We start from the raw sequence: 22,302 nt of genomic DNA, 5'->3' as shown, positions 1-22,302 counted from the left end.
GAGATAGGGTCAAGTAGTTTATGCAGGATGTTCATCCCCTGAAGGACAGTCGATGGGATTAAACATAGTTTAATACTGGGATTTAGCCTAATGTTTCCATAGTAAATTGGGCTTTCTCATTTTCATTGTTCCTTGATATTTTCTGTATGAAAAAGTAGCCTTTCACAAATTAAAAATTTTTTTTGACAATTTCCTTCCTGGTGTGAGTGATGACTTATTATCACTTAAATTATAACATAATCAATAGTGCAAAAAGATGGGCCAGCCTTTTTCTAATGTTTCATTTTTTAAGAATCCTTATTCACTGATGATATTAAAAAACCTTGCTGAAGAGTGATGAATATAGTTAGTTATTCTTGGGGAATCATTCATTTATGTTCTTGTTTTCTTCAGATCCTGAATGATATGCCTCTGCCTATCAATGTGTGCTTCAAGAAGAGTATCTTGGAGATGCTTGGCTCATCTTTAGGAGAACTGCATGCAAGAGTAGTATCTCCAGTCAACCCCTTTGAAGCTCATGTACCCATGGTCACCCTCCAGCCTGATCAAATCTTTACAGTTCCAATTACTGTTGCTTACCACTCTCCTCTGCATATCCAACCTGCTGCTGCTGAGTAAGTTATGGTTATAGTTCTTATAAAATAAGTAGAATAACTGCATTGCCACAATATTCTTTACTGCAGAAGCATTTTACTTCATGGAAGACTTGTCTTTGATAAAGTAAGGGGTTGTCAAAAACATGAAAATATAAAACCAAGACATGTCTTAGTTTCACCTGTGTGTGAAATTTTTTGCTCACTTGTTCAGGATTTTGTTGAGAGTGTGCATAGCAATAGCAAGAATGTTGATGTCATGGCTTGACATATACATATGACATAAATGAACAGAATATTTAGTCCCACAATATGATAATTAGGTATGATAGAGTGGCAGACGTAGGGTGTTTTGGTCAGGTTGGTGTGTGAAGTGAGAGGGTCAAGAGAGATGAGGTGGTGAAACCCTTTCGGAAGATGAAATCCAGCAAGGTGTTGGGCTTGGATGGTATTGCAGTAGAATTTTTTAAGAAAGGGGCGTGACTATGTTGTTGATTGGTTGATAAGGATATTCATTGTATATATGGATTATGGTGAAGTGCCTGAGGATTAGCAGAATGCATGTATAGTGCCACTGTATAAAGGTAAAGGGGATAAAGTTGAGTGTTCAAACTACAGAGGCATAAGTTTGTTAAGTATTCCTGGAAAATTGTATGGGAGGGTATTGATTGAGAGGATGAAGGCATGTAGATATCATGAGATTGGGGAGGAGCAGTGTAGTTTCAGAAGTGGTAGAGGATGTTTGGATCAGGTATTTGCTTTGAAGAAAGAAATATTCAGAGAAACAGATGGATTTGTATGTAGCATTTATGGGTCTGGAGAAGGCATATGATAGGGTTGATAGAGATGCTTTGTGGAAGGTCTTAAGAGTATATGGTGTGGGTAGTAAGTTGCTAGAAGCAGTGAAAAGTTTTTATCAAGAATGTAAGGCATGTGTATGAGTAGGAAGAGAGTAGAGTGATTGGTTCCCAGTGAAAGTTGGTTTGCGACAGGGATGTGTGATGTCCCCATGGTTGTTTAATTTGTTTATGTTGGGGTTGTTAGTGAGGTAAATGCAAGTTTTGGAGAGATGGGTGGGTATGCAGTATGTTGGGGATGAGAGGGCCTAGGAAGTGAGTCAGTCGTTGTTCTCTGATGGTACAGCAGTGGTGGCTGATTCAAGTGAGAAACTGAAGAAGTTGGTGACTGATTTTGGAAAAGTGTGTGAAAGGAGAAAGTTGAGAGTAAATGTGAGTAAGAGCAAGGTTATAAGGTTCAGCAAGGTTGAGGGACAAGTTAGTTGGAATGTAAGTTTGAGTGGAGAAAAATTGGAGGAAGTGAAGTGGTTTAGATACCTGGGAGTGATCTTGGCAGTGAATGAAACCATGGAAGCAGAAGTGAGTCACAGGGTGGAGGAGGGGCCGAAGGTTCTGGGAGCAATGAAGAATGTGTGGAAAAAGAGAACATTATCTGAGAGAGCAAAACTAGGTATGTTTGAAGGAATAGTAGTTCCAACAATGTTATATAGTTTCGAGGCATGGGCTACAAGTATGGTTGTATGGAGGAAGATAGATGTGTTGGAAATGAAATGTTTGAAGATAATATGAGGTGTGAGGTGGTTTCATCGAGTAAGTAATGAAAGTGTAAGAGAGATGTATGATAATAAAGAGAGTGTAATAGAGAGAGCAGGAGAGGGTGTGTTGAAATGGCTTGGACATATGGAGAAAATGAGCGAGGAAAGGTTGACAAAGAGGATGTATGTGTCAGGGATGGAGGTACTAAGGAGAAGCAGGAGACCCTATTGGAGGTGGAAGGATGGAGTGAAAAAGATTTTGAGTAGAAGGCGACTAAAAGGGGAGGGAGTGGGGGGCTGGAAATCCTTCCCTCTTGTATTTTTTTAATTTTCCGAAAGAGGAACAGAGAAGGGGGCCAAGTGAGGATATTCCCTCAGAGGCTCTGCCCTCTGTTCTTAACGCTACCTCGCTAGCACGGGAAATGGCAGAGTGAAAAAAAAGGGGGGGTCTGAACATACAGGATGCGAGAGGCATGCAAGGAATAGAGTGAATTAGAACGATGTGGTATAATGGGGTCAATATGCTGTCAGAAGACTGACCAAGGGCATTGTGGTTTCGGTGCATTACACATGACAGCTAGAGACTGAGTGTGAATGAATGTGGCCCTTTTCTTGTCTGTTTTCTGGCGCTACCTTGCTGAAGTAGTGCTGTTCCCCGTGGGGCAGGGTGGTGCCAGGAATGATTGAGAGCAAGCAAGTACGAATATGTAAATGTGTATATATGTATGTGTTTGTGTATTTGTATGTTGTATGTGTATATGTTGGTATGTACATGTATGTGTATGGGCATTTATGCATATGTATGTGTATGTGATTGGATAGGCCTTTCTTCATCTGTTTCCTGGTGCTACCTTGCAGATGCAGGAAACAGCAACCAGGTATAATGATGATAATGATAATGATTATTATGGTTAGAAAATAAGTTAGAAACACAGAAAATAGTTTCTAGAAGAATTATGCACTGATGAGCAGTAGGAATGAAAGACAGAAATTTTAGAATAAATAATAAGAAAAACATCAGTGGAGTGAGGAAGTATTGCAGTAGTAGGGGATGAATGTTTATGTGGTGTGTTGCTTTGGTGTGTCCTGAAATAAGATGAATGGTATACCATTGTAGTAATATATTACTGCATGTTTAGCACTACAAGTAAGATCCATTCTGCCATTCAGTTAGTTTTGAGATTAAAAGAAAAAACTACCTATTTAGTTAACAGCCTGAGTAATCTGATATTTAGGAAGCTGCAACACGATTAAGGCGATAAAAGTTGCCATTTATTCCTTAGTGTGAAAATGTATGAAAGTTTCCTCATTTATAAATCTTTACACACATCAGTTTTGCACTATTTTATTCACAAATGAGACATATATATTCATTCATTTTATTATTCTGATCCACAGCTTTTTATATTATGCAATCAGGAATTTTGCTCGTAATAGTACCTCTTGATACACCCTTAGACCTTGATAGATTTTGAATTTAACTTATTTACCTTATGCATGGTTTTACCCTCCAAGCCTTCAATTATGCTACCATAAAAATTTTTTAAATCCTGTCATGTCATGCATTTTAGATGTCCATACAGTCTCAGCATACTTTATCCAATAACAGCTTAATGATTTATCATTTTATCATAGCTTTCTTTGCTCTTCTTGTTGACCCTATTTTTGTGTATTTCTTATAATACTGCTTTGTCTTTGCTTTGGAAGCTGTTACACAAATTCAGAGGAGTTAAGATGAATACTTTTTAATGCAGCTCTCTTACACATTCTCCATTGCCAGGACACTCATAGCACTTCCAACTCCTCTTTCTTGCCTCCTTTGAAGGCAGCAAAAAAGAGGTGTTGGGATTAGGAACCTCACTTCATTTAGTTTTTAATCCAATTAACCATTAAACTCAAATATGATATGGAAATTCCATCATGGATCTTGAGTAGCTGGCATTTATGGGGAGGATATTAGAGTTTTGAATTGGAAATATTCAAACTCTTTACCTGTCATCTATCATCATATCCAAAGATTACATAAAAGGAAAGTAGGCAAAGCTCTAAAATCATTTCTTTTGGAAATGTAAGGTCAGTTAGGACACCTCCCATGCAGGCCTCTCATTTTATGGAACCTGAATCTTTGAGTCACTAATTTTTTCACATTTTTCTGATTATTGTTGTACACTTCTTTTACAGACTGGTACATATCATAGAGTTCTTCCTGATAACCTAGATTGTCCAACAATATACTTATTTTCATTTGAGGTCATCATTATATTTTTTATTTTTTATTTTGCTTTGTCGCTGTCTCCCGCGTTTGCGAGGTAGCACAAGGAAACAGACAAAAGAAATGGCCCAATCCACCGCCATACACAATGTATACACACACACGTCCACACACGCAAATATACATACCTATACATCTCACTGTACACATATATATACATACACAGACACATACATATACACCCATGCACACAATTCACACTGTCTGCCCCCATTCACTCCCATCGCCACCTCGCCACACATGGAATACCTTCCCCCTCCCCCCTCATGTGTGCGAGGTAGCACTAGGAAAAGACAACAAAGGCCCCATTCGTTCACACTCATTCTCCAGCTGCCACGCAATAATGCCCGAAACCACAGCTCCCTTTCCACATCCAGGCCCCACACAACTTTCCATGGTTTACCCCAGACGCTTCACATGCCCTGATTCAATCCACTGACAGCACATCAACCCCAGTATACCACATCGATCCAATTCACTCTATTCCTTGCCCTCCTTTCACCCTCCTGCATGTTCAGGCCCCGATCACACAAAATCTTTCTCACTCCATCTTTCCACTTCCAATTTGGTCTCCCACTTCTCCTCGTTCCCTCCACCTCCGACACATATATCCTCTTGGTCAATCTTTCCTCACTCATTCTCTCCATGTGCCCAAACCATTCAAAACACCCTCTTCTGCTCTCTCAACCACGCTATTTTTATTTCCACACATCTCTCTTGCCCTTACATTACTTACTCGATCAAACCACCTCACACCACACATTGTCCTCAAACATCTCATTTCCAGCACATCCACCCTCCTGTGCACAACTCTATCCATAGCCCATGCCTCGCAACCATACAACATTGTTGGAACCACTATTCCTTCAAACATACCCATTTTTGCTTTCCGAGATAATGTTCTCGACTTCCACACATTCTTCAAGGCTCCCAGGATTTTCGCCCCCCTCCCCCACCCTATGATTCACTTCCGCTTCCATGGTTCCATCCGCTGCCAGATCCACTCCCAGATATCTAAAACACTTTACTTCCTCCAGTTTTTCTCCATTCAAACTTACCTCCCAATTGACTTGACCCTCAACCTTACTGTACCTAATAACCTTGCTCTTATTCACATTTACTCTTAACTTTCTTCTTTCACACACTTTACCAAACTCAGTCACCAGCTTCTGCAGTTTCTCACATGAGTCAGCCACCAGCGCTGTATCATCAGTGAAAAACAGCTGACTCACTTCCCAAGCTCTCCCATCCACAACAGACTGCATACTTGCCCCTCTTTCCAAAACTCTTGCATTCACCTCCCTAACAACCCCATCCATAAACAAATTAAACAACCATGGAGACATCACACACCCCTGCCGCAAACCTACATTCACTGAGAACCAATCACTTTCCTCTCTTCCTACACATACACATGCCTTACATCCTCGATAAAAACTTTTCACTGCTTCTAACAACTTGCCTCCCACACCATATATTCTTAATACCTTCCACAGAGCATCTCAGTCAACTTATCATATGCCTTCTCCAGATCCATAAATGCTACATACAAATCCATTTGCGTTTCTAAGTATTTCTCACATACATTCTTCAAAGCAAACACGTGATCCACACATCCTCTACCACTTCTGAAACCACACTGCTCTTCCCCAATCTGATGCTCTGTACATGCCTTCACCCTCTCAATCAATACCCTGCCATATAATTTACCAGGAATACTCAACAAACTTATACCTCTGTAATTTGAGCACTCACTCTTATCCCCTTTGCCTTTGTACAATGGCACTATGCACACATTCCGCCAATCCTCAGGCACCTCACCATGAGTCATACATACATTAAATACCCTTACCAACCAGTCAACAATACAGTCACCCCCTTTTTTAATAAATTCCACTGCAATACCATCCAAACCTGCTGCCTTGCCGGCTTTCATCTTCCGCAAAGCTTTTACTACCTCTTCTCTGTTTACCAAATCATTTTCCCTAACCCTCTCACTTTACTCACCACCTCAACCAAAACACCCTATATCTGCCACTCTATCATCAAACACATTCAACAAACCTTCAAATGATGAGGTCATCATGTTTGCTTAATATTAAGATTGATAGTGCTACAAATTTTATGGAAGCTGTAGGGCTACTGAGGTGAGCAGAGCTTTTGTCCCATGCCTTCCTCACACTGGAGGAGACCTCTACTAGGCTACTGCCATTCATTGACCCACTACCCAGTGATTTGCTTATGTCATGTTCATGAAAAAGCAAAGTACATAGGGTTTTCCATATTATGGAAGGAATTTTTCTCAAAAAAGTATTTATATTGCAAAGTTCCATAATGCGAACCATTTTTTCCCTATTAATTCCTATTTTATTATTGAAGATGCATTCATACAGAAAAATCTTTTGGCCAAAAGAAGTAAGTAGAACACACTTATGAATGGAGAAGTATATTTTTTAAACACATCAAATGAATAGCTCTATACTTTTACTCACTACAAATGATAGTAGGTACACAAAAATACTTTAGTTTTACTCACTAGAGATGTTGCTGAGTGGTAGGTAAGGCAGTAGTGATAGCAAGGTGGTAGTGGCATGGAGTTACAGGAAGGGAGAGGGAGGCTCATTACTGGCACTGGTATTGTTATGTGGCCAACCTGTAAATTATCATCATCTTGTTTGTCCCTATCATCACCTTACTTCTCGTGTACTGTAGGCTATGCTCTTGTGTTGAGAAAAGCATTAAGAATTATTTGCTGTTTCTGGTGCACCTTCTTTTTGTACAGCTCATACGCTTCATGGCAAATATAGATATTTTGTAACTTTCATTACAATCTTAGTTTGGGACCATTAGGACTGGGATTTCCACAACTTCATCAGTGAGTGCAAAGAACTTTGAAAAGTAATTTATGACGTGATGGATGGGTGGTGCTTCTGTAACATCGACCTCTTCAGCACATGGCTCTTGCTCCATCATTATGAGCTCTTCAATTGACCTATCTTTTCCATGTGAATTCAGCAGCTGAACCACATCTTCCTCCTTAGTATTTTCAAACCCAGCATGTTTGCAAGTTCCACAAGGTTTTGCTGAACTTTTTGTAGCTTTTGCAGGTGGAAAGCCTGCAGTGTTCTTACTACAATTAGGTCATATGTTTCTCCAAACACCATTTATAGTAGAGACTTTTGCCTCTTACGATGACTTGTTTATGTTATCAATTGCATCCAATTGCCTCTTACGATGACTTGTTTATGTTATCAGTTGCATCCATTATATCAAAGTTCTCCAAAAAATTTTAAATTTAGGGTAATCTTATCCATCTCTTGCTTTTATCGGTTGCTTAAAAGTTCTCTTTAAGTCAAATCTCCTGAACCTTTATCCATTGGCAGTAATTAGGCTGTTGCATTCTTGGGGATGTACTCAACTCTCATATTATTGGAAAGGACTTCAAGTTCACTGGGTGGCTTGGTGCATTGTCTAGAGGAGCAATGCTTTGTTGGAATTTTTTAAGCTTGACATGTTACTTTTCCACAACACGACAAAAAGTTTATAAAGCAGTCTTGAGCAAAGCATTCAGTCATCCAAGCCTTCCTATATGAGTGCCCTATCACATTTAGGTTAGGCTTGGCATATCCCTTTAGAGCCTGGGGATTTTCAAACCTGTGCATCAGTAAGGGCTTTAACATAAGATCACTGGTGGTGTTGCCTCCTAGAATTAGCATCAGATGACATTTTGATGCTTTGAAACCTGATACAGACTTCTCTTCCTTAGAGATAAATGTTCTCCCTTGCATGCTTTCCCAGTAAAGACCTATTTCATCAACTTTGTTTACAATTTCTGCAAAAAACCATGTCTGCCTCCTGATATATATTCAAAGGCCATGTCACATTTACATTTTAGTACTTTATCATATTTCCTGTGGCCTTGATTACCATTTGCAAACATCTGGGCATAGAATTAGCAAGGTTCCTGAATTATTTTAGTTCTTTGTCTTAGGTCCATAGGGTCTTGGTCTGAATGAGACCAGGCACTGATGAGGTGTTTCAGGAACTGGCCACCAGATTGTGCATTGTGAGCACCCAATGTGTTTAGCAATATCATGTGTACCCACATTTTCCAGGCAAGAATTTGGACTTTCTCCTTAGAAAGGTAAGAACCAACCATCTTGAAGTAGAATTGGAAGAATTACAGCACCCAGAAGCAAAATTCACAAACTGAAGTGGCCACTAGGAAGAGCAAAGAAAGAACATTCTTCCCTCAATATAGCCTGAGACACCCTGATGTGGGTTGCTGGTGATCAAATCATTAGAAACTCTAGTCTCAGTGAGCAGATGTACCTTGATTTCACCCTGAGAGCATCATATGCTATTACCATGATACACCTTCTCCATGTAATGTCTTTGAAAATGTATGGGAAGCAGACAGTATTTTTTGCAGGTGCTGTTTGTTTTTAGGCATATAACCTCTTCTTCAATAATTTTCTTCAATGCACTGAGGTTGTTGCTTGTGGCTTCAACCTCAGCAGTGGAAGGTTTATTTAGTGTTTTATTTTGCAGGTTGAATTAAATCCCAAACATCAAACCAACCTTCAATTACCTGGAAAGGTTTTTCTTGTGATCCTCTACGGACATGACCTTTCAGCAAATTATAATTTTATCATTATTATACTTAGTCGCTGTTTCTTGCATCAGCAATGTAGCACAAGAAAACATATGAAGAATAGCCCAACCACTCATATATACATATATTCACATAAATGCCCATACATGCACATTTTTATTTATTATTTTATTTTGCTTTGTCGCTGTCTCCCGCGTTAGTGAGGTAGCGCAAGGAAACAGACGAAAGAATGGCCCAACCCGCCCACATACACATGTATATATATATACATGTCGACACATGCAAGTATACATACCTATACATCCCAATGTACACATATATATACACACACAGACATATACATATATACACATGTACATAATTCATACTGTCTGCCTTTATTTGTTCCCATCGCCACCCCGCCACACATGGAATAACAACCCCCTCCCCCCTCATGTGTGCGAGGTAGGGCTAGGAAAAGACACCAAAGGCCCCATTTGTTCACACTCAGTCTCTAGCTGTCATGTAATAATGCACCGAAACCACAGCTCCCTTTCCACATCCGGGCCCCACACACTTTCCATGGTTTACCCCAGACGCTTCACATGCCCTGGTTCAATCCATTGACAGCACGTCGACCCCGGTATACCACATCGTTCCAATTCACTCTATTCCTTGCACGCCTTTCACCCTCCTGCATCTTCAGGCCCCAATCACTCAAAATCTTTTTCACTCCATCTTTCCACCTCCAATTTGGTCTCCCACTTCTCCTCATTCCCTCCACCTCTGACACATATATCCTCTTGGTCAATCTTTCCTCAATCATTCTCTCCATGTGCCCAAACCATTTCAAAACACCCTCTTCTGCTCTCTCAACCACACTCTTTTTATTTCTACACATCTCTCTTACCCTTACATTACTTACTCGATCAAACCACCTCACACCACATTTTGTCCTCAAACATCTCATTTCCAGCACATCCACCCTCATGCGCACAACTCTATCCATAGCCCATGCCTCGCAACCATACAACATTGTTGGAACCACTATTCCTTCAAACATACCCATTTTTGCTTTCCGAGATAATGTTCTCGACTTCCATACATTCTTCAAGGCTCCCAGAATTTTCGCCCCCTCTCCCACCCTATGATTCACTTCCGCTTCCATGGTTCCATCCGCTGCCAGATCCACTCCCAGATATCTAAAACACTTTACTTCCTCCAGTTTTTCTCCATTAAAACTTACCTCCCAATTGACTTGACCCTCAACCCTACTGTACCTAATAACCTTGCTCTTATTCACATTTACTCTTAACTTTCTTCTTTCACACACTTTACCAAACTCAGTCACCAGCTTCTGCAGTTTCTCACATGAATCAGCCACCAGCGCTGTATCATCAGTGAACAACAACTGACTCACTTGCCAAGCTCTCTCATCCACAACAGACTGCATACTTGCCCCTCTTTCCAAAACTCTTGCATTAACCTCCCTAACAACCCCATCCATAGACAAATTAAACAACCATGGAGACATCACACACCCCTCCCACAAACCTACAGTCACTGAGAACCAATCACTTTCCTCTCTTCCTACACATACACATGCCTTGCATCCTCGATAAAAACTTTTCACTGCTTCTAACAACTTGCCTCCCACACCATATATTCTTAAAACCTTCCACAGAGCATCTCTATCAACTCTGTCATATGCCTTCTCCAGATCCATAAATGCTACATACAAATCCATTTGTTTTTCTAAGTATTTCTCACATACATTCTTCAAAGCAAACACCTGATCCACACATCCTCTACCACTTCTGAAACCACACTGCTCTTCCCCAATCTGATGCTCTGTACATGCCTTCACCCTCTCAATCAATACCCTGCCATATAATTTACCAGGAATACTCAACAAACTTATACCTCTGTAATTTGAGCACTCACTCTTATCCCCTTTGCCTTTGTACAATGGCACTATGCAAGCGTTCCGCCAATCCTCAGGCACCTCACCATGAGTCATACATACATTAAATAACCTTACCAACCAGTCAACAATACAATCACCCCCTTTTTTAATAAATTCCACTGCAATACCATCCAAACCTGCTGCCTTGCCGGCTTTCATCTTCTGTAAAGCTTTTACTATCTCTTCTCTATTTACCAGATCATTTCCCTAACCCTCTCTTTTTGCACTCCACCTCGACCAAAACACCCTATATCTGCCACTCTATCATCAAACACATTCAACAAACCTTCAAATACTCACTCCATCTCCTCACATCACCACTACTTGTTATCACCTCCCCATTAGCCCCCTTCACTGAAGTTCCCATTTGCTCCCTTGTCTTACGCACTTTATTTACCTCCTTCCAAAACATCTTTTTATTCTCCCTGAAATTTAATGATACTCTCTCACCCCAACTCTCATTTGCCCACTTTTTCACCTCTTGCACCTTTCTCTTGACCTCCTGCCTCTTTCTTTTATACCTCTCCCACCCATTTGCATTTTTTCCCTGCAAAAATCGTCCAAATGCCTCTCTCTTCTCTTTCACTAATAATCTTACTTCTTCATCCCACCACTCACTACCTTTTCTAATCAACCCACCTCCCATGCTACTCATGCCATAAGCATCTTTTGCGCAAGCCATCACTGCTTCCCTAAATACATCCCATTCCTCCCCCACTCCCCTTACGTCCTTTGTTCTCACCTTTTTCCATTCTGTACTCAGTCTCTCCTGGTACTTCCTCACACAAGTCTCCTTCCCAAGCACACTTACTCTCACCACTCTCTTCACCCCAACATTCTCTCTTCTTTTCTGAAAACCCCCACAAATCTTCACCTTCGCCTCCACAAGATAATGATCAGACATCCCTCCAGTTGCACCTCTCAGCACATTAACATCCAAAAGTCTCTCTTTCGTGCGTCTATCAATTAACACGTAATCCAGTAACACTCTCTGGCCATCTCTTCTACTTACATATGTATACTTATGTATATCTCGCTTTTTAAACCAGGTATTCCCAATCACCGGTCCTTTTTCAGCACATAAATCTACAAGCTCTTCACCATTTCCATTTACAACACTGAACACTCCATGTATACCAATTATTCCCTCAACTGCCACATTACTCACCTTTGCATTCAAATCACCCATCACTATAACCCGGTCTTGTGCATCAAAACCACTAACACACTCATTCAGCTGCTCCCAAAACACTTGCCTCTCATGATCTTTCTTCTCATGCCCAGGTGCATATGCACCAATAATCACCCATCTCTCTCCATCAACTTTCAGTTTTACCCATATCAATCTAGAATTTACTTTCTTTTACTCTATCACATACTCCCACAACTCCTGCTTCAGGAGCAGTGCTACTCCTTCCCTTGCTCTTGTCCTCTCACTAACCCCTGACTTTACTCCCCAGACATTCCCAAACCACTCTTCCCCTTTACCCTTGAGCTTCGTTTCACTCAGAGCCCGAACATCCAGGTTCCTTTCCTTAAACATACTACCTATCTCTCCTTTTTTCTCATCTTGGTTACATCCACACACATTTAGACACCCCAATCTGAGCCTTCGAGGAGGATGAGCACTCCTCGCGTGACTCCTTCTGTTACCCCTTTTAGAAAGTTAAAATACAAGGAGGGGAGGGTTTCTGGCCCCCCGCTCCCGTCCCCTTTAGTCGCCTTCTACGACACGTGAGGAATGCGTGGGAAGTATTCTTTCTCCCCTATCCCCAGGGATAAAAGGAAAAGACAAAAAAGGCCACATTCATTCACACTCAGTCTCTGTGTAATGCACCAAAACCACAGCTCCCTTTCCACGTCAGGTTGCACAGACCTTTCCATAGTTTATCCCAGATACTTCACATGCCCTGGTTCAATAAATTGACAGCATGGCACCCTCGGTATACCACATTGTTCCACTCCACTATATTGCTTGCATGCCTTTCACCCTTCTGTATGTTCAGGCCCCGAACGCTCAAAATCTTTTTCACCCTATCCTTCCACCTCCAATTTGGTCTCCCACTTTGCCTTGCTCCCTCCACCTCTGACACATATATCCACTTTGTCAATCTAGAGTCTCTCATTCTCTCCATATGTCCAAAACCATTTCAATGCACCCTCCTCTGCTCTCTTATCCACACTCTTTTTATTACCAAACCCTCCCCTCCATGTATTTTAACTTTCTTAAAGGGGAAACAGAAGAAGGAGTCATGCGGGGAGTGCTCATCCTCCTCGAAGGCTCAGATTCAGGTGTCTAAATTTGTGTGGATGTAACCAAGATGAGAAAAAAGGAGAGATAGGTAGTATGTTTGAGGAAAGGAACCTGGATGTTTTGGCTCTGAGTGAAACGAAGCTCAAGGGTAAAGGGGAAGAGTGGTTTGGGAATCTCTTGGGAGTAAAGTCAGGGGTTAGTGAGAGGACAAGAGCAAGGGAAGGAGTAGCACTACTCCTGAAACAGGAGTTGTGGGAGTATGTGATAGAGTGTAAGAATGTAAACTCTAGATTGATATGGTTAAAACTGAAAGTTGACGGAGAGAGATGGGTGATTATTGGTGCATGTGCACCTGGGCATGAGAAGAAAGATCATGAGAGGCAAGTGTTGTGGGAGCACATGAGTGAGGGTTAGTAGTTTTGATGCACAAGACCGGGTTATAGTTATGGGTGATTTGAATGCGAAGGTGAGTAATGTGGCAGTTGAGGGGATAATTGGTGTACATGGGGTGTTCAGTGTTGTAAATGGAAATGGTGAAGAGCTTGTAGATTTATGTGCTGAAAAAGGACTGGTGACTGGGAATACCTGGTTTAAAAAGATAGATATCCATAAGTATACGTATGTAAGTAGGAGAGATGGCCAGAGAGCATTATTGGATTACGTGTTAATTGATAGGCGTGTGAAACAGAGTCTTTTGGATATTAATGCGCTGAGAGGTGCAACTGGAGGGATGTCTGATCATTATCTTTGTGGAGGCGAAGGTGAAGATTTGTAGAGGTTTTCAGAAAAAAAAAGAGAAAAAGCTGGGGTGAAGAGAGTGGTGAGAGTAAGTGAGCTTGGGAAGGAGACTTGTGTGAAGAAATACCAATAGAGACTGAGTGCAGAATGGAAAAAGGTGAAAACAAAGGAGGTAAGGGGAGTAGGGAGGAATAGGATGTATTTAGGGAAGCAGTGATGGCTTATGCAAAAGATGCTTGTGGCATGAGAAGCGTGGGAGGTGGACAGATTAGAAAGGGTAGTGAGTGGTGGGATGAAGAAGTAAGATTATTAGTGAAAGAGAAGAAAGAAGCATTTGGACAATTTTTGCAGGGAATAATGCAAGTGAGTGGGAGATGTATAAAAGGAAGAGGCAGGAGGTCAAGAGAAAGGTGCAAAAGGTGAAAAAGAGGGCAAATGAGAGTTGGGGTGAGAGAGTATCATTAAATTTTAGAGAGAATAAAAAGATGTTTTGGAAGGAGGTAAGTAAAGTGCGTAAGACAAGGGAACAAATGGGAACTTCAGTTAAGGGGGCTAATGGGGAGATGATAACAAGTAGTGGTGATGTGAGAAGGAGATGGATTGAGTATTTTGAAGGTTTGTTGAATGTGTTTGATGATAGAGTGGCAGATATAGGGTGTTTTGGTAGAAGTGGTGTGCAAAGTGAGAGGGTTAGGAGAATGATTTGGTAAACAGAGAAGAGGTAATAAAAGCGTTGTGGAAGATGGAAGCCGGCAAGGCCTCAGTTTTGGATGGTATTGCAGTGGAATTTATTAGAAAAGGGGGTGACTGTATCATTGACTGGTTGGTAAGAATATTTAATGTATGTATGACTCATGGTGAGGTGCCTGAGGATTGGAGGGATGCTTGCATAGTGCCATTGTACAAAGGCAAAGGGGATAAAAGTGAGGGCTCAAATTACAGAGGTATAAGTTTGTTGAGTATTCCTGGGAAATTGTATGGGAGGGTATTGATTGAGAGGGTGAAGGCATGTACAGAGCATCAGATTGGAGAAGAGCAGTGTGGTTTCAGAAGTGGTAGAGGATGTGTGGATCACGTGTTTGCCTTGAAGAATGTATGTGAGAAATACTTGGAAAAGCAAATGGATTTGTATGTAGCATTTATGGATCTGGAGGAGGCATATGATAGAGTTGATAGATATTGTGTGTGAGGCAATTTGTTAGAAGCAGTGAAGAGTTTTTATCGAGGATGTAAGGCATGTGTACGTGTAGGAAGAGAGGAAAGTGATTGGTTCTCAGTAAATGTAGGTTTGTGGCACGGGTGTGTGATGTCTCTATGGTTGTTTAATTTGTTTATGGATGGGGTTGTTAGGGAGGTGAATGCAAGAGTTTTGGAAAAAGGGGCAAGTATGCAATCTGTTGTGGATGAGAAAGTTTGGGAAGTGAGTCAGTTGTTGTTCGCTGATGATACAGCGCTGGTGGCTGATTCGTGTGAGAAACTGCAGAAGCTGGTGACTGAGTTTGGTAAAGTGTGTGAAAGAAGAAAGCAGAGAGGAAATGTGAATAAGAGCTAGGTTATTAGGTACAGTAGAGTTGAGGGACAAGTCAGTTGGGAGGTAAGTTTAAATGGAGAAAAACTGGAGGAAGTAAAGTGTTTTAGGTATCTGGGAGTGGATTTGGCAGTGGATGGAACCATGGAAGCGGAAGTGAATCATAGGGTGGTGGAGGGGGCGAAAGTTCTGGGAGCGTTGAAGAACGTATGGAAGTCAAGAACGTTATCTCAGAAGCAAAAATGGGTATGTTTGAAGGAATAATGGTTCTGACAATGTTATATGGTTGCAAGGCGTGCAGTATAGATAGAGTTGTGTGGAGGAGGGTGGATGTGCTGGAAATGAGATGTTTGAGGACAATATGTGGTGCGAGGTGGTTTGATCAAGTAAGTAATAATAGGGTAAGAGAGATGTGTGGTAATATAAAGAGTGTGGTTGAGAGAGCAGAAGAGGGTGTTTTGAAATGGTTTGGTCACATGGAGAGAATAAGTGAGGAAAGATTGATCAAGAGGATATATGTGTCAGAGTTGGAGGGAACAAGGAGAAGTGGGAGACCAAATTGTAGGTGGAAAGATGGAGTGAAAAAGATTTTGAGTGATTGGGGCCTGAACATGCAGCAGGGTGAAAGGTGTGCAAGGAATAGAGTGCATTGGAACGATGTGGTATACCGGGGTCGACATGTTGTCAATGGATTGAACCAGGGCATGTGAAGCTTCTGGAGTAAACCATGGAAAGTTGTGTGGGGCCTGGATGTGGAAAGTGAGCTGTGGTTTCAGTGCATTATTACATGACAGGTAGAGGCTGAGTGTGAATGAATGTGGCCTTTGTTGACTTTTCCTAGCACTATCTCGCACACATGAGGGGGGAGGGGGTATTTATTTCATGTGTGGCAGGGTGGCGATGGGAATGAATAAAGGCAGACAGTATGAATTATGTGCATGTGTATATATGTATATGTCTGTGTGTGTATATATATGTATACATTGAGATGTATAGGTATGTAGATTTGCATGTTTGGACATGTATGTAAATACATGTGTACATGGGTGGGTTGGGCCATTCTTTCTTCTTTTTCCTTGCGCTACCTCGCTAACACGAGAGACAGCGACAAAGCAAAATAAATGAATAAATAGATCTCTCTCACCCTTTCATTACTTACTTGAGCAAACCACCTCACACCGTATATTGTCCTCAAACATCTCATTTCCAACACATCCACCCTCTTTTACACAACCCTATCTATAGCCCATGCCTCGCAACCATATAACATTGTTGGAAACCCTATTCTTTCAACATATACCCATTTTTGCTCTCCGAGATAATGTTCTCACCTTCCACACATTCTTCAACTCTCCGAGAACTTTTGCCCCCTCTCCCACCCTGTGACTCACATCTGCTTCCATGGTTCCATCCACTGCTAAGTCCACACCCAGATATCTAAAACACTTCACTTCCTCCATTTTTTTCTCCATTCAAACTTACCTCCCAATTAACTTGCCCCTCAACCCTACTGAACCTAATAACCTTGCTCTTATTCATGTTTACTCTCAGCTTTTTCCTTTCACACACTTTACCAAACTGACTCGCTTCCCAAGCCCTCTCATCCACAACAGACTGCATACTTTCCCCTCTCTCCAAGACTCTTGTGCTTACTTCCCTAATTACCCCATCCGTAAAAGATGAATAACCATGAAGACATCACTCACCCCTGCTGCAAACTGGCATTCACTGGGAACCAATCACTTTCCTCTCTTCCTACTTATACACATGCCTTACATCCTTGGTAAAAACTTTTCACTGCTTCTAACAACTTATCTCTTGCATCAGATACCCTTAAAACCTTCCACAAAGCATCTCTATCAACCTTGTCATATGCCTTCTCCAGATCCACAAATGCTACATAAGTATTTCTCAGATGCATTCTTCAAAGCAAACACATGATCCACACATCCTCTACCACTTCAGAAACCACACTGCTCTTCCCCAGTCTGATGCTCTGTATATGCCTTTCCCCTCTCAATCAATACCCTCCCCTACAATTTCCCAGGATTACTCAACAAATTTTTGCCTGGGTAATTTGAATGCTCACATTTATCCCCTTTGCCATTGTGCAATGGCTCTATGCATGCATTCTGCCAATCCTCAGGCACTTCACCATGATCCATGCATACATTGAATATCATTACCAACCAATCAACATCACAGTCATCCTCTTTTTCCATAAATTCCACTGCAATACCATCCAAACCCGCCACCTTGCCAGCTTTCATCTTCTGCAAAGCTTTCATTGCCTCTTCTCTGTTTACCAAACCATTTTCCCTATCCCTCTCACTTTGCACACCATCCCGACTAAAACACCCTATATCTACCACTCTGTCTTCAAATACATCCAACAAACCTTCAAAATGCTCGCTCCATCTCCTTCTGACTTCATCACTACTTGTTATTACCTCCCCATTTGCCCCCTTCACTGATGTTCCCATTTGCTCTCTTGTGTTACACATGTTATTTACCTCCTTCCAAAACATCTTTTTACTCTCCCTGAAATATAATGATACTCTCTCACTCCAACTCTCATTTGCCCTCTTTTGAGGTAAATTATCAATGTATAGTTTGAATAACCCTTGTATTCAGTGGCACATTACATTGAGTCTGATCATCTTTCTGCAACTTAGGAGACTTTCCATATTCACCATCACTTCACGTTGATAACAGTACAGGTATGGCACATAATGGTGTTGCAGCTTGAGCACTTGCTTTAATTTTACTTCTGCTCTTACATATTTTTCCCACTGTAGACATAACAAGTCCCAAAGTTTATGCGATGAAGATAAGTTTTCTCGATCATCAAACCTTTGTGAAACCAAGTTTTACATCCAGTGTAATTTCTTTATGTGCTTATTTAGGTGTACTACTTGCACTTGAACATAATGGCCTTCTGCAGCCATCTTGAAGGAAAATGCATTTCGATGTAGAAAAAATTTGGCAGAACAACTGCTTGACATAGAGGGAGACCACAACTGACATGTTGGCAGATTCATATTTATGCCTGCCACCATCATTGATACACACATGTGCTAGCAATTGCAAGCTGCAACTCTAAAAGAGAAAAGAAGTACAATTTTGGCAATTTCTTTTTTGCGTTTTGCATTAAAGGTTTTGAATTTGTTACATAGATTTTCTTATGGTCAAAGTAACATTCTGTATCACAAATTTAGTGGTATTGATTTACAATATCCTTAGGGTTGGATTTCTGTAACTCAGACATCCATAACATGCGAGATCTATGTACTTGATGTAGGCATGGAAAAAATAGTAAAATAGTGTCTAAAATCCTTTAAAACAGTGATTTTAGGAAGAAATCACAATGAAGACACTTCCCCATGAAGAGCGAGCAAGATTTCCAAGTCATGACAGCTCTTACAACAGTTCATCAGGGACACCACACCTCAGATACAAAAACAATCTCGTCATTCTTACAAAAAACTTGTCCCCTACTTATGAATGGAACAGTTTCCAGAGGGTGAAGATCAGGGAACCTATCTATGTATTGGAGGCAAGTTTTTGCATTGAAAGCTGCTGGGAGATGGGTTCACAGAACTTGAAGTACGAAGCACAGTTGACTGTCGGGGGGAGGATTTGTCATCTGCTACACACTTTTGTGAGAGCAATGTGTTCGGAGGTGTTGCAGCCTACATGGCAACCATCGAGGAGGGCGGTCGCTAAAATTTATGTGTCCAAGTGAACATCAGTGCCACTATCTCACAAAGGACAGCGATGCAACTCCGCCGCATCCACGATCTGGACTGCTCACGCAATGAAAAGATATCTCAGCAGCCAAGCTTAGCGGCACAGAGACCTTTTGGCCAGAGAGTGACAGGTCCGGAGCTCAGAGGGACAACACACGTCGCCCTGAGGCTTCTTATCGACTTAGCAAGGCCGTCTGCCTGTTGATGTGCTCGAATGTCACAATAACCAGACACTCAGATCAAGATTATGGTTCCAGCACAATTATTAGCATGACTGATCTGGCAGTGGACTGGATTCGAATGTTGAAGAGCATACCGTGAGGTACACTCAAGTGTTTGTTGACTGTGAAGATAGATTCAGTTGCTTCATCCTATCAGGCTTGGATAGCGAGGGGCTGTGAGGTACCATCCTTAAGGCACGAGGGCAGACAATGTGCTTTGTGTATTGACAAGACGAAGCAATACCTCAGGACACACATTCGTAAACATTAGGCGATCACCCCGGTCCAATTACCCAAGGGCTGTTTTCAGCTGTTGCGTCGTCACCCTCACAACAAAGTCCATGGACCACTCAGGTTACACAGTACCTCCTCAGACAGTGAAGTGCTCATACCAAGTTCCATTTCGTCCAACATACAACCAGCACAGATAACATTGAGATCACTTGGAAGGCTTGTGATGGCAGAGTTCCCCCGAGGCTGTTGTGCAAGCCTGTGCTGACTGAAGTGAGCCATATCTGGTTAGTGGAGGAGCCGCTGAAAAAAATGCACCCGCTTGGAAGACGACCAGGGCTGACCAGAGGACGACGCCGATAATTAAGAACCATTGCAACACAAACCTCGCCAGGTGGTAGAGTGACCCGCAGTGTATCGAGACAGACTTCCCCAGAACTTTTAAAGGGGAAGTAAATGTTTCATACATGGTGCTCTGACAAGAAAATAGTGAAATTGGAAAAGAATGTAGCTTAGACATTGAAGCTTATTCTTTCATTGAAATGTGAACAAATGGAGCATTTTTCAAAGTGATAGAGATGGAAAGCAAATAGGTGTTTTTCATGAATGTACTGGAAAACTTGAGGTCCAGATAAACTTTTGGTCTGTCAAGACTTTATTATGGCGGATGACCAACTACCTACCCTCATGTATCCAAGATATGGTTGTACTTTGTGTAGTGATGACAATTGAGAAACATCATAACCCAATATTCCAGTTTCATGATAAGAGAAGTGGACCAGGCAGTATGATACAGTGGTTAGATTGATGAAAACTACTATTGACGTTTCTGTAAATAAATCATACATTTCCGTTTTCCATAGCTAAAGGTTAAACCATTATGTGACATTCATTTTTCATTTCATTTTCCAGCTAGAAGTTTCAGTTTTCTAAATTATTTATTACATTTTTCATATATTTATTTATTTTGCTTTGTTGCTGTCTCCCGCGTTTGCGAGGTAGCGCAAGGAAACAGACGAAAGAAATGGCACAACCCACCCCCATACACAATGTACACATACACACGCCCACACACGCAAATATATATACCTATACATCTCAATGTACACATATATATACACACATAGACACATACATATATACCCATGCACACAATTCACACTGTCTGCCCCCATTCATTCCCATCGCCACCTCGCCACACATGGAATACCATCCCCCTCCCCCCCTCATGTGTGCAAGGTAGCACTAGGAAAAGACAACAAAGGCCCCATTCGTTCACACTCAGTCTCTAGCTGTCACGCAATAATACCCGAAACCACAGCTCCCTTTCCACATCCAGGCCCCACACAACTTTCCATGGTTTACCCCCAGACGCTTCACATGCCCTGATTCAATCCACTGACAGCACGTCAACCCCGGTATACCACATCGATCCAATTCACTCTATTCCTTGCCCGCCTTTCACCCTCCTGCATGTTCAGGCCCCGATCACACAAAATCTTTTTCACTCCATCTTTCCACCTCCAATTTGGTCTCCCACTTCTCCTCGTTCCCTCCACCTCCGAAACATATATCCTCTTGGACAATCTTTCCTTACTCATTCTCTCCATGTGCCCAAACCATTTCAAAACACCCTCTTCTGCTCTCTCAACTACGCTCTTTTTATTTCCACACATCTCTCTTATCCTTACATTACTTACTCGATCAAACCACCTCACACCACACATTGTCCTCAAACATCTCATTTCCAGCACATCCACCCTCCTGCGCACAACTCTATCCATAGCCCACGCCTCGCAACCATACAACATTGTTGGAACCACTATTCCTTCAAACATACCCGTTTTTGCTTTCCGAGATAATGTTCTCGACTTCCACACATTCTTCAAGGCTCCCAGGATTTTCGCCCCCTCCCCCACCCTATGATTCACTTCCACTTCCATGGTTCCATCCGCTGCCAGATCCACTCCTAGATATCTAAAACACTTTACTTCCTCCAGTTTTTCTCCATTCAATCTTACCTCCCAATTGACTTGACCCTCAACCCTACTGTACCTAATAACCTTGCTCTTATTCACATTACCCTTAACTTTCTTCTTTCACACACTTTACCAAACTCAGTCACCAGCTTCTGCAGTTTCTCACATGAATCAGCCACCAGCGCTGTATCATCAGCGAACAACAACTGACTCACTTCCAGGGCTCTCTCATCCACAACAGACTTCATACTTGCCCCTCTTTCCAAAACTCTTGCATTCACCACCCTAACAACCCCATCCATAAACAAATTAAACAACCATGGAGACATCACACACCCCTGCCGCAAACCTACATTCACTGAGAAACAATCACTTTCCTCTCTTCCTACACGTACACATGCCTTACTGCTTCTAACAACTTGCCTTCCACACCATATATTCTTAATACCTTCCACAGAGCATCTCTATCAGCTCTATCATATTCCTTCTCCAGATCCATAAATGCTACATACAAATCCATTTGCTTTTCTAAGTATTTCTCACATACATTCTTCAAAGCAAACACCTGATCCACACATCCTCTACCACTTCTGAAACCACACAGCTCTTCCCCAATCTGATGCTC

The 22,302-nt window shown here is 41.7% G+C and overlaps 1 protein-coding gene across 1 annotated transcript in view; it reads left to right on the top strand.

Annotated features, from left to right (window-relative positions):
- The window catches only part of LOC139764960 (intermembrane lipid transfer protein VPS13A-like), a 1,504,808-nt gene that overhangs the window by 668,031 nt on the left and 814,475 nt on the right, over positions 1-22,302 (top strand). The window contains 1 exon segment of the mRNA XM_071692018.1: positions 394-614. Within this exon segment, the coding sequence (XP_071548119.1) occupies positions 394-614 (221 nt within the window).

This window comes from Panulirus ornatus, chromosome 52 (assembly GCF_036320965.1).
Source record: "Panulirus ornatus isolate Po-2019 chromosome 52, ASM3632096v1, whole genome shotgun sequence".
Lineage (NCBI taxonomy): Eukaryota > Metazoa > Arthropoda > Malacostraca > Decapoda > Palinuridae > Panulirus > Panulirus ornatus.
The sequence above is the reverse complement of the archived record's forward strand: the minus strand, read 5'-3'. Positions and strand labels throughout refer to the sequence as shown.